The sequence below is a fragment of the Bolinopsis microptera genome, chromosome 8, assembly GCF_026151205.1.
Source record: "Bolinopsis microptera isolate Bmic1 chromosome 8, MBARI_Bmic_1.0, whole genome shotgun sequence".
In the NCBI taxonomy this organism is placed as follows: Eukaryota; Metazoa; Ctenophora; class Tentaculata; order Lobata; family Bolinopsidae; genus Bolinopsis; species Bolinopsis microptera.
In genome coordinates, this window is record NC_087079.1 from 10,622,555 (window position 1) to 10,639,454 (window position 16,900).

The 16,900-nt window shown below is 40.3% G+C and overlaps 2 protein-coding genes across 6 annotated transcripts in view; both read left to right on the forward strand.

The window, feature by feature from the left end:
* LOC134820000 (nuclear pore complex protein Nup98-Nup96-like) overlaps positions 1-12,631 on the forward strand; it is a 33,289-nt gene extending 20,658 nt beyond the window's left edge. Inside the window, exons 13-21 of the mRNA XM_063830169.1 lie at positions 2,444-2,637; positions 2,770-2,915; positions 3,064-4,568; positions 6,310-6,451; positions 8,661-8,774; positions 8,927-9,349; positions 9,498-9,643; positions 9,875-10,012; positions 12,089-12,631. Of these exons, the coding sequence (XP_063686239.1) occupies positions 2,444-2,637; positions 2,770-2,915; positions 3,064-4,568; positions 6,310-6,451; positions 8,661-8,774; positions 8,927-9,349; positions 9,498-9,643; positions 9,875-10,012; positions 12,089-12,241 (2,961 nt within the window). The 3' untranslated portion in view covers positions 12,242-12,631. The remainder of the gene's footprint in view (positions 1-2,443; positions 2,638-2,769; positions 2,916-3,063; positions 4,569-6,309; positions 6,452-8,660; positions 8,775-8,926; positions 9,350-9,497; positions 9,644-9,874; positions 10,013-12,088) is intronic.
* A 329-nt stretch (positions 12,632-12,960) lies between these two features.
* Positions 12,961-16,637, forward strand: LOC134820009 (U1 small nuclear ribonucleoprotein A-like). 5 transcript variants are annotated; one of them, XM_063830183.1, is made up of 6 exons: positions 12,961-13,000; positions 13,431-13,547; positions 15,091-15,263; positions 15,373-15,490; positions 15,661-15,907; positions 16,263-16,637. In XM_063830183.1, exons 2-6 carry the CDS (start codon positions 13,475-13,477, stop codon positions 16,420-16,422), a joined length of 771 nt encoding a protein of 256 aa, XP_063686253.1. In that variant the 5' UTR covers positions 12,961-13,000; positions 13,431-13,474; the 3' UTR covers positions 16,423-16,637. The 5 variants fall into 5 exon arrangements, with proteins under 5 accessions (XP_063686253.1, XP_063686255.1, XP_063686251.1 ...); XM_063830185.1 differs by having other exon boundaries at positions 15,664-15,907; XM_063830181.1 differs by lacking the exon at positions 13,431-13,547 and adding an exon at positions 14,839-14,923.
* Positions 16,638-16,900: the final 263 nt, after the last annotated feature.

Consider the following 16,900-nt stretch of genomic DNA (forward strand, 5'->3'; position numbering starts at 1 on the left):
CTCTCGTCCTCGTCTTCCTTCTCAGTCCTTCCTACCTCCTTTTTCACCTCCTTCTCCTCTTCCTCCTCCTCCTCCCCTTTCTCCTCAGTCTTCCTCAGTCCTCCTCCTCTTCTTTTTCCGCCTCTCCAGTCCTCCTCCTCCACTTCAGGGGGATCATGTTTGCGAAAAGCGGAAGGCTTAAGGTAAACACCTTTATCACGGCTCCAACGTTCCAGGACCTTATAACTGGCCTTGAAGGATGGTTTTCTTATCAAGTCCAATGTGCAACTAAGTACAAGGGACTGTGATATTGCTTGCTGGCATTTTGTTTCGACTCTTGCGAACAATTGTTTGCTTTCCTTCGCACTGGCTTCCACAAAGGATGCCAGAGCAAGGAAAAATCGGTGCCTTGAGCTTGATGCGAAAGGCAGCATCTCTGTTGCGAATGATGTTGCACACCCCCTCGGGGGAAGACACTGATTCCCCCAATCCCAACCAAACACGGGTGTACAAGGGCAGAGACACCCAGCCTCAAGAAACTTAGGAAAGCCTCAGGGAAGGCATCGACATAAGGAAGGATATGATTCGTGCTCACAACAAAGCTGTCCGGGTGCGAACTCGATATACTACTGAACCCGACTGTTACACTCTAGTTGATGATGTTACACTCTAGTTGATGATGAAGACAGGGAAGTGGCTGAGCTTGAGGCCCCCAATGATGATGATGTGAAATGGAGATTTATAACAGTCAATGCAGAGTTCTCCACACCGACCGGCGTTGGTACCATGTTGATACTGTTGCTGAGGAAGTTTATGAACGACGGTCGGTCATCAATGGCAGGTCATACACACCAAAGGAGAATCAAGGCTACAGTATCGCCAGGGTGTCACTTTCTCGGCCATGTGAATCGCTTGGAAAAGACTGTAAACGTGTATCTGTTGGTGACAAGGGCTGGTTCGACAAGAAAATATTCAAGCAAGCTGTCAAGTTCCGCGGGCAGGCTCTGTTCATGTCAAATCGCATATATTCAGCAAGGCTGTCTGCCGTTATACCTCACTAACTGCTAACTCCTTTTGTTTACCCATCAGAATTATCATGTTTGGGTGAAGTCTGATGTAGATTGTAAGATTTACTATCAAAAGAAGTTTTGAAGATCACTAAGGAATTTGAAGTTTTCTCTAATTTTAATCACTAAGGATTTAAGCTTGTTACTATAACCATGACTACTTTGTGTAATAGTTTTCTCTAAAGAAAAATCTGATAGAATATCAATATGAAATATGAATGTGCCATATATAGTCCTATAATATTATATATAATGGGTTCAGCCGAAGCTGATTCATTTCGTTTTAGGAACCCAACTTACCAGACTTTAAAAGTATGCGTAATGCGTATTTGGTAATAATATTCTGTGATGTAGCATTCAAAGACCTTTATAAATCACAATTAATACATCATAATATCTGAATTGTGATAATATCCCAGTGTTTTGACATAAATACGCTTACTTGAGATTGACAAGCAGCTAAACTCCAATTATTAATTAGTAGGTAATCGTAGTATTGTATTTTCATTTGTTCACCAGTTTTGCTGCGTCATATTTATCTTCTCTGATGTCATACAGTGTAATATACAAAGATACAACGGAGAATACCAATGGATTTATAGATCCATTAATCTGGGATATTTCGTTATTTCTAGAGTAAAAAAATGTTGGTAAAAAATACGAAAAAATACGAACGCACCCCTAAAATTTGAAATTCGTATTCGTATTTTTTGTAGTTGGACCCCCCCCCCCCCCCCCCCCCCCAAAAGATTTAAGAGTTCAGCGAGTCGGCTACTTCTACCTTCACGAGAGCTAAACTTCAATTTACCTCAATCTGAACTGACTTGTACAGTGGTAGAACACATTACAACCGGGCTTATCATTTTACTTTTAAGTCAGATTTATCCTACTCTTATCTTGGACAAAACATCTCGATCGTATCGTTATTAAACTAACTTGGAAACCATAAATAACTGTCAAAAATTCTGGGGACTTATGGGGACAAATGGTGAATTACGTCAACGAGTTGACCTCTAGTCCCCATGATTTTTAGTCCCCATTAGTCCCCAAAAGTCTCCATTGGTAGTCATTGGCCCCCCCGACCAGCTGCAATGGTTCCAACTCAATGCTTCATTGGCACAAATATCACTCGTCCGCTATTGTATTTACTGTTTAACCATTGTTTATTCCCAACGTCGTGTCCTCGTCACAATCGATAGCCCCCGTGAAATTTTACACATTCTTTATGAGAGGCCAGACCGTGGCGTGATGCCAATGCTACTAAGGTGTTTAATTTTTCACCTATTCTCAGCTCCAGCCAATATTATTGTCCTTATGCAATGAGCTTTGTTAGGAATATTCTCGATAACAAACATATAATTCGGTAAAAACATTGCTTTAATTGGTACATTTTCCAGGAGGATGATACAGCAATCGAAATAGAGGAGCCGATATTAGGACTAGATGGGAAGCCTCTAAAACCACCTCCCCCCACATTGCCCTTCACTCTAAACCGTCCCGAGTACTACACAGTTCCTGGAACTGACGATCTTGTGGACTTGATTAAAGACGAGAGTTTGGTTGTTAATGATCTCATTGTGGGTAGGACAGGGTAAGTGATATGAGGAGGATACCAGAAAATAATAGGGAAAAAATGTTACGTACCCGGATTTTGAAGGCAAACTTCTCTTTTATTTATTAAGAAAACGAAAACCATTTAACTAACTAACTAATCACGTGATAGATACGGAGAAGTGAAGTTCCTGGGAGAAGTGGATGTTTGGGGAATGGACCTGGACAACACGATATTCTTTAGAAGGAAGGAGATATCAGTCTACCCTGACGACAAGAACAAGCCCCCTCAAGGCCAGGCTCTCAACAGACGATCAGGTTAGCTACTTAAACAACTGTCATGATGCAAGACATTTTGGTGCTGTATAATACTGACATGCAGCAATTACGATTCAGAGTTTTGGTCTTAGTTCAGTTTTGAAAGTTAATCGCGTGATCTACCGATCTACAATCGTTCATATTTCAGAGGTTACATTGGAGTGTGTTTATCCGATAGATAAGGGAACACGTGACAACATAACAGATCCCAAAGAAATAATCAAGAGAGGATTCCCAAACTATCTCGAGAAGAAGACATTCAAAATGGGGGCTAAGTTCGTGGAATACAAGCCCGAGACTGGACAGTGGACCTTTATGGTGAAGCACTTCAGTCAGTATGGTTTACTCGAAGACAGTGAGGAAGAAGAAGATGAAGAAAGAAAAGAAGCTGCCAAAAAGCTAAAAGAAGAACCACTTTCTGCAGAAAATTCCTTCGACGATGAAGGGAAGGAAGATGTGAACTTGTTTAGTGATGACGACAATATGTCGGAAGGTGAAGGATACGACACCCCTCACGAAGTTTCCTTCGTTCCTCGCCCCGTTCCAAAAGAGTACGAGGGTTACAAAGCAGGGCTGTTTGGGTTTAACGAGAGCGAGGAAGAGGATGAAGATAACCAGGAAGAAGAGGATGATGGTGAGATGTTCGTGCAGGGATCTCATTTTAACTACTCTTCCAGTATCAGCCTCTCTAAAAAGGGATCTCTTGCTAAAACCGCTCTAAAGATGGAGAAACTGGACATGAGTGAGAACATGGCTGCAAGTCCCAAAATCCTCAAAGCAAGTCTTCTCAAAGAAAAGATGCTCACAAAGCCTGCTGAAGAGGCTTCTCCTAAATTTGGAGTCTCAGTAGTACCCTCAGTTTTGTGTCTGCCACCACTTTCCAAATCAATCGCAAGCGAACGCACTCATCTCAAGATGGACGAGGGACTCACCCGACACTTCGCTTACCGCGCAAACTGGACCTCCACAAACAGGCTCCTAGTAAAGTCAGACCACGTGTCAGGTAAGGGCTCAGTGGGACGGAACCTGTTTGACTCCTCCCGGACCGTGTCCACAACCGGAGGATCCGGACTAGATGTGACGGAGATTTCCTGCGGTTCTACTCCGGAGTACCACAGTGATCTGTTGGAGGTGATGCTGGAACACACCACGTTTGATGAGCAGGATGGAGCTGTTATTGCTGTGCCTAACAAAGGTTCAGATTGTTTAGAGGAACTCCTGGTGAAGCTTGCTGAAAGAGAGGATCTGACTGTGCTGGGTCCTGCGCTGCAGCTAATCAAGGCTCTGTGGGCGGATGAGCAGATGAAAGATGGAGACTACGCTGCGGAACAATTCCGCAAATCTCGCTTATCAAACTGGTTGGGGGCCCAGCTGAAGGTCCTGGCTCAAAAGCTGACAATCGAACACTCCAAGCTAGGTGTGTGTCACCTCCCTGCTGTTATCGGCTGGTTGTGTGCTGGAGGTATCCAGGAGGCGTGTCAGTTGTTGTGTAAAGCCGGGGATTTCCAGCTCGCTCTGCTGGTGTCTCAGTCCTCTACTCCAATTGTCAGACAGCTGGTTCTGAAACAACTACATGAGTGGAGAGAGTCTGGGTATGATGCTCTTATTTCTGAGGATAGACTCAGAGTTTATGTTATGTTGGCAGGGGAACAGGTCAGTGATTTTTATATGATATTAACTGAAAATGATAAATGTTTCGTGTTTATTTAATCAATGTTAGTTGTGTTAGTTTTTGACAATTTCCATTTAATGTTACACTAGGGCAATTCCACCGTGACGGACACCACGATTATGCCATTTTTAAAAGTTCAAACGAATGTTTTGCTCAGGATGTTGCTTCTTTATCAGCTTAAACTATTTATTAGTCCACATTTAACCTTTGTATAGGTTGTGTGAAAATTTCAGACCCCTACCATTATTACTTTCTGAGATAGTACCCCTGTGACGGACGCGACTTAAATATGACACTTTTTTTGGGTGTCTACTCAGAAGGTACCCAAATCTATCCCAAAACGTTATCTATTATCTCTAATTTGGACATGCAGTGATAGAAAAAGGTTTAGGGATTTCTGAGATACCATTTTTTTGGAGATTGCTCAGTTTTTGTTTGCGTGGCGCCATTTTCAAATTGTGACGGACGTGACTGTGACGGACACACGTTTTTTTTTCAATTTCTCCAAATCTTCTATTTGACACTTTTATCTTGTTCAGTGACCTTCATTCTATATTTATGCCAATTTTTAGGCCGCAAGTACTTCCACGAGGTCTGCAATAGCCAAAATCGTCCATTTTGGGCATACGCTAGGGTATCAATCTAGGGGCAGCAACTATTTCTCTACTTGAACAAATTTATAACTCTGGTAAAACATTCATCTCTGTTCAACACATCACACTGTTGAGACCATCTCCCAAAAGTTTCATTACTTTAGTGTTTAAAATGTGGAAGATATCGAATTTTTACTTCAAAAATATGCGAAAATAGGGTAAAGTCCATTTTTTGTGCCTTTTACCCCTGAAAAAGGTTAAGGTAAATAAAATGGCAAAACTCAGTAAATTTAATTATTGAATTGCATATGATGTTATTTGATAGTCTAGTCAACATAGTCAAACCTTATTTGACTTCAATTTGTCTTGGTTTTAGTCAAAATAATGGAGATATGGATTAAAATGGCTAAAAGTGAGCCGTACGCCCATATATGGGCATATACAAAATTATACATAACTCAGTCATTTTCTGTCCAATTTTCGATTTGACAACATCGTTTTGTTAAGGACGGTCTCAGCTTTAACAAAAATGCATTTAAAGTCTGTTAAAAGATTTTTTGGAGCATTTTCAAAAAAATGTGACGGACGCGACAAGTTGGGACCCCCCTTCCAAAATTTTTTTCTTAAAAGATACAAGCCTGATAATTTCTACGGTACTCCCTTACCTTCAGAAGAGATAAAGGTTACATTGGTTTTTTGAATATAAATAGCACTATATGGCTCTGAAAAAACTTTTTTGCTTAATTTTGTGACGGACGCGACACCATCTTAGTGGAAATTTTTTAGAAAAAGTATTAGAGTAACGGTTTTGAAACTTTGCATAGCTCTCATTCTTATGCTTATGCTTAAGTGTATGGAATTTCATAGAGAAATATTGCTGCATACCCAAACTATGGCCCTTTGAAAATTTGAATGATTTTTTTCATTTCCGAGTAGTGTTCCTTTGAATGAGAAAAATAAAAAGTTAATGCAATATGAAACAAAAAACTTTTGTTGACCTGTAAGGTTAAGAGTCTAATGAACATATTTTAACCAAAATTAGGTGCCTATCTTAAAATTTTTCATTTTCACCAAGTGGAACCTTACCGTGGAATTGCCCACTACACGTATTAATGTCAATATTTATCAGGTATGGGAGAGTTCAACTCGCACTATCAACGTATGTGAAGGTTTGGACTGGCTCTCATCCTTTGCTCTGTACCTGAGGTTCCTTCCTCCTTCTGCTCCTCTTGATCAGGCTGTTGTCATGTTCCAACAAGCTTTCGAATCTGGTAAATAAAGTCAACATATTAAATATTGGTTTTAATTTACTTTTATTTGTTAAGTTTCGAATCTCCTTTTGTATCGAATCTCCTTTTGCCTTAACTATCGGATCTCCAGCTTTTGAATAGTTAAATATCAAACATCAGAGATTTTAAAGGACCAGTTAACTGAAAAAAAAGTTATCCTCATATTTTGACAGATTGTGACAAATAGCAAACTGAGCAACGAGTCGAAATTCCTAAATCTCTAACTGCTCTCTAACGCGTGTAATTAGCGTTTGTATTATTTTGGCGATGACGTCATAAAGTCCCTTGCGCGCACAGAGCAGCTCGTGAGACTGTATTTTACAGGTAAAAATGGACATAATACAATGTTTCTCCCCCAAATAACTCGAAAAGTAAGTGTTTTAGGGTACATGTTGCTTCATAAGTTGTATATAAACATGGCCATTCTGCACAATTTGCAATCATTCAAAAATCTGTTTGGCCTTCATAGCCCAATTTACGAGATACCCATATTTTTGCATGATTTCTGGAACCGGAAATCAGTTTTTCGCCAATAACTGAAAAAGTAAGCACTTTAAGGCATCTGTTTCTTCGTAAGTCATATATTAATATGCTAATTGCGGTTCTTTTGCACCCTGTCTAAAGACTCTATCACGATCCTATCGAAAATGGGCTCAGCACCACGCCCAAAATGGTTTTTGGCGAATTTCTCGAAAAGTAAGGATTTTAGGCCATGTGTTGCTCAATAACTCCTATATAAACTTGCATATGCGGCTTCGTTTAAGCCTATTTTGAAGTCTCCACGACCTTCAGAAGCAAAGGGTCGGTTACGTTATTGGGTCAATATCGGCGTGGTCAATATGTCTCCGACCGAAAATCCTTTATTCATACTTTTGGGAAGGTCTTTGCAAAATTTCGTGAGTATACGAAAATTTGCAGGTTCAATTCCATAAATGTCCATAAATGACTGGACTACACAAGTTTAGAGTTAACTTTAGAGAAACTCATAAATCATTATTATCTAAAATTAAGCTGTCAGTGTCCATGATCAACCTATGGCTACAATGTTTTACGTGAAAATTGTAATGTAAAAATCAGGAGTAATATAAAAAGTGTATTTTTAGATTAAAGTGCTATCTCATAGTTTAAGAATTGTATAGATTAACGTTTGTCGTTTAGCCATCTAAGAATCGATCGTGCCGTAATATATATGGCCAACGAATAATAGGGTCTTGGAAATTCTATAGTTGTTGAGTGGGTCGATTGACTGAACACGTTTGCACTAATTGGTATTTAATTTTATGATCATACAAGTAGGACGATAACTAGGTAAGTCAAATTCAAAACACTCCGCACACTGTACACTCCAATCAGTATTTAGTAGACCGGGTATTTTTCGGTTCCCACGGCACCGTTCTGATAGGAGCTACTTCTACTAATGGTCCCATGGGAACGGCCGTAAAATAGCCAGACTTCTTGTCTCCTGTACTGTCTGGCACGTGTGGATTAAAGTAAGAGATTTCGCTATGCTAAAAATATAATTGCTCTCGGAACTATGTCTTTTACAGCGAACCATTCGACTGCTCGCATTCTTCCGAACAACTGTAATATTATATTACAGAGTTACACTCTGATCAGCTATATTTAATATATAGCACATTATTTTGTGTATTAGTTTCATGTACTGGGGAAAAATAATCGGTACAGTCTCCCTTCGTTTGTAATGAAGCAATGAAAACAATCCAAAATTATCACATATGACATAACTTGTAATAGCAGAAACTTTCTAACCGTACATTCACCCGCCACTGTTCAAGAACTTATGACTATGTCACTGTTTAAAATCCTGACGTGAGCACTGTACATCCAATCAGCTATTCATATAGTTAGGGTGATAGCCAAAACTATAAGGATTTTGTAGAACTAGGGAAATAGTCATAACTCTAAAATTTGAGTGAGTTACACGTGTTTTATTGACGATGATAAACATTTGTGCATTGTATTACGCTATGCAAGCGCGCACTGAGGGACTTTATGACGTCACGCGGCCACAGCTTATTATTGCAATAACACGCGTTACACGTACGCTAGAGAGTTAGTTCTTTCGGCGATACGATTCTTTACCAGTTTGTCACAGCTGATTTAAATCTTAGCCAAATTGGAGACTACAAATTTTTCAGTTAACTGGTCCTTTAAACCGTGTCTTTACCAGGCCAGGCAACACCACCAGTAGTAGATGACGAAGCTAACATGAGTATATTCTGGCAACTGCTGATGTTATACTGCAATCCTGCTTACCCTCTAGCTGATGTTCTCAACAACCAGGGTATTGTTTTACTCCACATTGATTCGTTCTCGTTTATTGCATTTTTCGTCAATCATGTTGGGCATAAAGCCCTCTTTTGCAACTTTCACACTCAAAGTTCCCATTGTATTGAAACATTCTAGCCCAACTAAAACTAATCTCCCCCTGATTAGGTATTACTGGAAATATGTTGGATGAGCGAGATGTATGGTTTATCTGGAGCACCCTCACTTCCTTGGGACTCCCCCGCGCAACACCCCACCTCGCCTCCAAACTAGTAACCAGCTACGCTGCGCAGCTAGACCGTATCGGAATCTGGGAGTGGAGCATCTTCGTTGCGCAGCACCTACCTGCTGGCAGATCTGCGACTATTCGCAATTTAGTGCAGAGAAAAATCACGCGCAACACGACTGATGTATCGACTTTGTGCGAAGAAGAGAGGAGATGTTTGCACGATTACCACGTGGATAGTAATGTGTTTCATTGTGCACGTGCGCTTCATGCACGTTATGCGCGAGATTGGGGCAAGGTCGTCACCTGGTACACTGCAGCTGAGATGTTTGATGCAGCTCACAGGATACTCATGGATAATATAGGTACAGTTTCTCATTCCTGTTCTAGTTTCATTTCAGATCGAAGTTCTGCTACCCTTTGTCTTGAACCCCCTAGAAAATAATACATGACAGTTTTGATAAATATTGTCACGTAACATTTTCACCGCAATAGCCTCTCTTCTCTCCTCAGCACCCCAGAAGATAGTATCTCGAGAAGAAGGAGATCTGGTACCACTGTTAACTGCCCTGCAGGAACACAGTTACAATATCCTGAACTGGGGGAAGGAGGGTGCTGTTTACTTCTCATACCTTCACCTTCCTTCTGTTCTACCTCAGGTTGGAGCGAGGGATGGGCCCGTGTATTTATTGACTTTCTCTGAATCGATATTGGATTCAATCGGATTTTGATTGGAATTTGTGTAAATTTAATAATCAGTTTGCCACTACGACCACGACCTACTATTTAATTTTAAGTCAGCGCTTTTCCCAACCCTCCCTAAACTGTGTAACTCGATAATATGATAACTTGAGAAAATCTGAACTCGTTAGCTAACCACCCTACTTCAGGGAGAGGAAGAACTAGAGTTAGCGCGGCTCAAGATCAGTACCACCGGACATCTGCTCAACAACCTTCCTTACACTACTCTTACAGAGATATGTGCTGTTAATATGATGGGTCTCCGAACTTGTACTCTCCTTGTTGAGGTGAGCAATTGTCAGTGATTTAAGTTTTTAACTCACGTTGTTCATACTTCGATCTACGATATTAAGGTGATTTATTTTGGACATCATTCGGATATAAAAGACACAAAATAAAACTTGACTTTTCGATGAAATATGAGTTTAATAACTCGAAAGTTACACAATTATCAATAATATTTAATGGCACATCAGCACATGTGCTCGTGTCTGCAGACTCCATCATCACACCTCATGGTTCCACTTGGACACTTGTCTCCTGAGTCGCACTCGCCACATGTCTTCTGACACTTGGCAGCGTATGCAGCTCTGTGGCACTTCTTTGTACCGCACTTCTTCTTCTTGTCCTCACATGCTGGGGCACTTGTTGGTTCGGGGTCAACATCGTCATCTCCGTTAGGCTTGTAGTCAGTAGCCTCGTCCGATGCTTTGTTGTCAGCAACGCCTGTTGCGCTCAGTTTGGGGTAACTGCTGTAGTTGAAGAGATCACAGTTTCCGTGGTTTCGTGCGAACTTAACAAATCCACTCTCTCCCCACGCGGTTCCCCATGAGTTCTTTACCAGGACGAACTGTGGAGTGTAACCAACAGCTGTGACAGCGTGGTTTGGCCTGCCCGTGCATGTTTTGTCCTTGATGATACCGCTTCGGTATTGCTGGAAGTAGTTTGTTACCTCGAAAGCGACGGAAAGAGATCCAGTGGCGAGGGCTGCGATGTTAGCTTGCTCTGATCGTCCGACGGAGACAGAACCTGTAATCTTAGCGGCAATCATAGCGTCAGCCTTGTTCTTTCCGAGGCACTTGCCGTCTTTTTGGCCGTATTCGTAGTCGGCGGTTGAAGCTAATCTTCCTCCCTGTTTGTTTGAGTAGGTGTAACAGTCATCTGGCCATCCTCCGTTGCAACCGTTTCGTTTGCCCTCATAGACACAGTCAAGATACTCCTGCTCTGCGAAGTTCCTCAGCTTTCCTGCGATATTCTTGTATCTTGTCTCCAGACCTCCAACGGCTCCAAAAGTCCAGCAAGATCCACAGCTGCCCTGGTTCTTGACTGAGGTGACACCTCCATCGGTCCACAGTTGGGTGTCTGCTACATCAAGATCATCAGAGGATGAGACGGAGAGAGAGTTTGGAGAGTGTCCAGTGACGTTCAGACCAAGGTACTGTTTCTTCTCATCTTCAGTCAGGGCTGAGAGGAAGTTAAGTCCAAAGACAGCTTCAGAGTCAGCATCCTCGTTTGCTTGAGCGACGAATTCAGCATTATTACGGAAGAGAACGAACCTCAACCTGTCTTCACTGCCTCCGAACATCAGATGTTCCTTTGCTTTGAAATCCCCGTAGAGTTTGAGGGTTTGTCCTGGAGAACGGAGTACTCCCCTGAGGGAGTGCTCCAGGGAGAGGGCTGTTGCCATCAAGCAGAGAGTTATGAAAATCTTCATGTCGAGATTGATAAGATAAGAGAGATTGATAAGAGTGAGGATGGTTGTTGTTTTACCCTATTTATATAATTTTTACACAAGAGATGCCCGCATCTGACGGCTCGGTTAAGTGTAAAAATTGTCAAGTCCAGACAATAGTGGGTCAGTTCAGATTGATTTAGCGCTCGTTTTGTTTTGTTTTTTGTTAGACTCTTTGTCTCTGACTGGCTTAATTGGTAACACTTCGTTTCTTTGAACTGTTGCAAATGTTTGTGGTTCCCATTGACTGACTTGCAACTTCAACTTATTTTTGAATCGCAGCTGCTCAGTGAATGGAGCAGTTGTTGGACTTGGAACAGTGTGATTTAATTTGAGTTGATGTGAAACTAAGTTTTTACTTTACCTGCTGTTCTTATTGTAAGCGGTACAGAGGTGTGGTCAGGTACAAAGTAAACCGAAATTTATCTGAGAGTTAAGGCTTTACTGAATAAAGATCAAAGTCATATACTTCATTCAAGTCGGGTGATACTTCTTGGCAGTTTAATAACGTCAATCCAAGTTATTGCACAACATTCTAAAAGCAGACAGACCAAAATTTGGACCAACATAGTATGGTACAGGGACGTCGTGAAAGGTGAAATAAATGTTTTCATCTTACAAATATTTTCAGGTGTGGCGAGCTCTGTTTGGCGACACGGAAAACAGGGAACTACTACTGACAATGAAGACATTCCCCTTACCAAGCGACTACTGGATCAACGATATTATCACCAAGCTCTCTTGTGAGATAATTGCTGAAGAACAGCTGGACATGGTTCATTGAGATGACCACTTTTTGTTCGATACAACAGTCGATTTTAAGTTAATTTTGATGGTGTAGTTAAGAATTGTTTGCTGTTTTAAGTTGTGCTTTCGAAAGGCTTTACGTTTCTTTTCGCGAATTTCGATGCATGTTTTTTCTGATTGAAGAAGAAAAAAAAGGGCAAGATTAGAATGTGTTGAACTTTTAATTTTTTGTTTCTAGATACATTAAAGTTAGAATGTAAAGATAAACGATTTAATTTAGAGTGATAAGGATATTGATTAATTGACTGCCATGGCCGAGAAGCAGTTTGTCGCTGAAACCTTAGATTTTCCTGATTTGCTCCGCTTTTTACTCTTTTACTGGATTTGTATTTAAAATTATCAAAATAAATGTATGCATCGTTCGGTACCTGTCGTATTTAACTGTTTCTAGATCTTGCAATTTTAAATATATATTATTGTGATTACTAAATTTGGGCTTGGCTAAAAAATTCCACTTTCTTTAGAATGGAACGGGGGGGGGGGGGGGGGGGGGGGGGGGGTACCAATGACATAAATGGCATAATGGAGAATTGGCCAAACAAAATTTCCATTTATGCCATGAAATTTCTATGCCATTTGATGAATTTTATGCCATTTGTCTCCATTCTATGCCATTGGTACCCCCCCAATAGAACTCAATATCATATCGTATAATGTATTTAGCAGTGACTTAAAACTAATTTCTTTCATTAGGTGAAGGCTTGTTCAAGACCAAAGTCCAGAATCCTCTGAAACAGTATCCTTTTTATGCATTTATGATATTAACTCTAAACTTAAGCTATCCAATTATAATGTACTACCAATAGTTTGAGTGGTTTTTGTAGAATACTAATTTGATAAGTCATAATAAGGTCTTAACCAGTTGATTGGCTCAGACTTGTGCTCTCGTTGGTGCCATTCTTCACTTTGTTCACATTCCATTAGTCACAATTCTGTCCCCATTGCACTTCTGACTAATGGATTTAAATACAGTTCTAATCCTCTAAACTTCTAAATAGCGCCATCATTTGATTGCTATCCAAACTATCAACTTCAAGATCTTCAACTTTAAGCCCGTGTGCGCTTTGAATAAGGCTATTAACGTTTAAATTGGCTATGTGACGGATTAGAACTGTATTTTGGGGGAACATATCGCCTGTTCTCCTTAACTCTGAACTACGATATAGCGTGATAAATAGTCAGCGGCTCGGGTCCCACACACAGCCTGAAAATGGGGCGTGGCATGTATCCTCCTCAGCCCTCAATTTACATTAACAACCTCAATGACAAAGTCAAAAAGGAAGGTCAGTGCATTCCTTGATCAGTTTGACAGTTTAAATATATTGACCTCGGTAAGTTTTGGTAAGTCTAGGTAAGTCACCGCACTGCACTGGTAAGCCGTGCTTGAACTATGTATCGGACGTGGCTACCGATTGATACAATGTAAGTCTTCTTCTAGTGAAAGGTAAAACTCTCGTTCTTTGGTACGTAAGTTCAATTTACAGTCGTACGGGGACGGGGGTCGTACCCCGATTCTTTGGTTATGGTGAGTGTGACTTAATCAGTGAGGTGTAAGTTCACGAAAAGTTTACATGACTGCTCGCTATTGTTTGGTAAGTCCGTAAGTTTGCTCGCGAATTTATGGAAGTCGGCAATTTAATTGTACCTTATACCAACAGCCTTGTCTTCGGTGTGCTCCGTGCTCTTGGTAAGTTTTGCTTAAAAAGCTATGCTCTTGGTAAGTTTTGAATTTTGCAATTTCTACTCTTCGCAAGTTCTTCACCTGAATCGTTTTTGGTAAGTTCTGGAGTAGATAAGTTTTGGAGTAGGTAAGTTATGGATTTATAAAGTTTTGGACTTTGTAAGTTTGGACTAGGAAGATTTTGGTAATCAATGCAATCGATAATCTCTCTCTCTCTCTTCTTGGTAAGTTCTGTTCTTGGCAAATTGTGTAAGTTTGGTAAGTTCTGCTCTTGTAAAGTTTTGATGAATTCTGCCCGTGTTCATTTCTGCGCCTGGTAAGTTTTGCACTTGGTGATCCTGTAGTTGGTATTTCATCCCCTTTCACCATTGGTAAGTCAAGTGTCTTGTCGTGATACAAACTATACTGGACATGGTCGTGCCTGTTGCCACAAATTTTACATCTAGAGTAGTTGAAATTTTTAGCTCAAGCTGAACTCATATTTTCTCCTAAATGAATAAACCTCTTTTCTTGGCTCGGTTATGGGACTTTATAGTTTGTATCCCGAGAAGATCCAGTGATTTTGCTCCAGCTGCTGATTGTGGCTCTCCTTACTCAACTCAAACCACTCTTACTTACGCGGGTAAAACTGGTAGTATATTAGAAATTTATGTGAGTTTTAGGCGATATTTAATAAACAATTTTTTAATAAAAATTAACTTTGAGCTTTGAGCTTGTCCAATCTTTCAATTTTTACTAATGTGAATTGTTATATTGATGTTTTCGATCATTTGACAAAAAACGGGTTAAGTATTTTGATGAACAGAAGCTTTACGGCTCGATGCTCCATATTTGGTAATGTATTTGGGTGAAGTATAAACGGTAATGTATAATATCCTTAACTCTGGAACTAGAAAATGATGCAAAATCCACCACCCCCCGTTCCCCCCTCCCAGACACTGTACCTTAACAATCTTAACGAGAAAGTCAAACTAGAAGGTTACTTTTGTTTACTATACTGATCCTATAATCTCCAATTTCTGTGTTTTTGTTCCTCAAAAATTGTACAAAATTTTAAAATGATACCCTTCAGTGCTCTTTTTTCAAATCATTTTCGTTTGTTATTACATGAGGTCTCTCCTAGACCCAAATATGTTGAATTTCAGAGTTGAAGAAATCTCTGTACGCAATTTTCTCTCAATTCGGAGAAATTCTGGAAATTGTTGCGGCCAAGAATTTGAGAGCACGAGGACAAGCTTTTGTAGTGTTTAAGGATATCAACAGTGCTTCAAATGCTCTCAGATCAATGCAGGGATTCCCTTTCTACGAGAAACCTATGGTGAGACCATTAAACTTCCTTTTGAGTAATGAAATGCTGAGAAATTTAAACATCTCGACAATGAAAAAATTCCCTTTTTGGATCGTTATTTAATGCAGAGCATTTCCAGAGGATAAACTATGCCAAGAAGAAGTCAGACGCAGTGGCTAAGTTGGACGGTTCATTTGTAGCTAAAGATGCCAACAAGAAGGGTGCTGTGAAAGAAAAGAGGAAAGCTCCCGAGCAAGGTACACCAAAGCAAGCTGATCTCAGAACTAAATATTTATAATCAAATATCGATTATATACAATTTCCTGAAATCTGGGTATTTAATGACTCCACCTAAATGGTACAAATATTCCCCCACTTGCTGAGATATTATCTGCTGTTAAACATATGTAACCTGTCATTCCTTCAGCAGGTGGAGAAGCGAAGAGAGTGATGGAGAAAGCTATGCCCATGATGGGACTTATGCAAGGGATGATGCAGGGTATAATCCCCCCAGGAATGCAACCCCCAGCTGTTAACACCGTCGCTCCCCCGATGCCACCTAAACCCAGACCAACTCCTCCTCAAACTGGAAGTGAAATTCCACACAAAATATTATTCTTGCAGAACCTCCCTCCAGAAACAACAGAAATGATGTTGACGATGCTTTTCGAACAGTAAGTCTAATATCTTGAGTAATGCGCATATCGTCGCATGAGCCATGAAGCCAAACTTAAACCGGCGGGCCAAACTCATTCCTACAGTTTTGCCGCCTTTGTGTTAAAAATGCGCGGCTCAAAATAACGATTTTGTAACGCGCGGTCACATTTTGGTGTGACAATGACCTCTAATGAGCATTATAAAACCAAACTTTTAAGCTAGCTTAATCTTCACTCCACTTTTTTAGATGCATGGGAAATCACGTGACTTTTGATACTGTTATAACAGTGTCTCACAATTCACGTGACATGGTCATATCCACTTCTTACAACCAGTTTTAACGAGATCCATCCTAACTGTCAAATATTACAGGTTCCCTGGGTTCAAAGAAACAAGATTAGTCCCCGGCAGACACGACATAGCCTTCGTCGAGTTCGAAGTTGACCAACAAGCATCCCAAGCAAAACAGGCTCTCAACCAGTTCAAGATCACGCCGAAGAATGCCATGTCTATTTCATTTGCGAACAAATAGCTAATAAATAAGCAGACTAAAATCAGTATCCCTCATTATGTTCTTTCTGAACGTGTTTCCGCGATGTTATTAATGTTGACATATTTGATGATGATAGAAAATTTTCCGAGTCTTCGTGAGCGTTGTTGAGCTCTTCAGACGATTTATAAGCTTTATTTTTATTTATTGAGCTCGGGTCTTGTAATGATACTCGACATTTCATCTTTTATTACTCATTCAATGTTCTTATCTTATTATCATACAAAGTTAAATTAAAATATTGGGAGAACCAAAAAAGACGAAATAAATTCCTTCAAACAAATGATAACAATTGATCATAATCTGTAGCTGCTAGCAGTTATAAGAACTTAGATTCTCTCCGAATAGAAGGCAGTGCCAACATCTAAAATCGACCCTGAATCAAAATATATTTATATCGCTCTGAAATAAGTGGATGCAGCTGTAGTCACAATATTTACTCTTGCGACCTCAGCTCTCC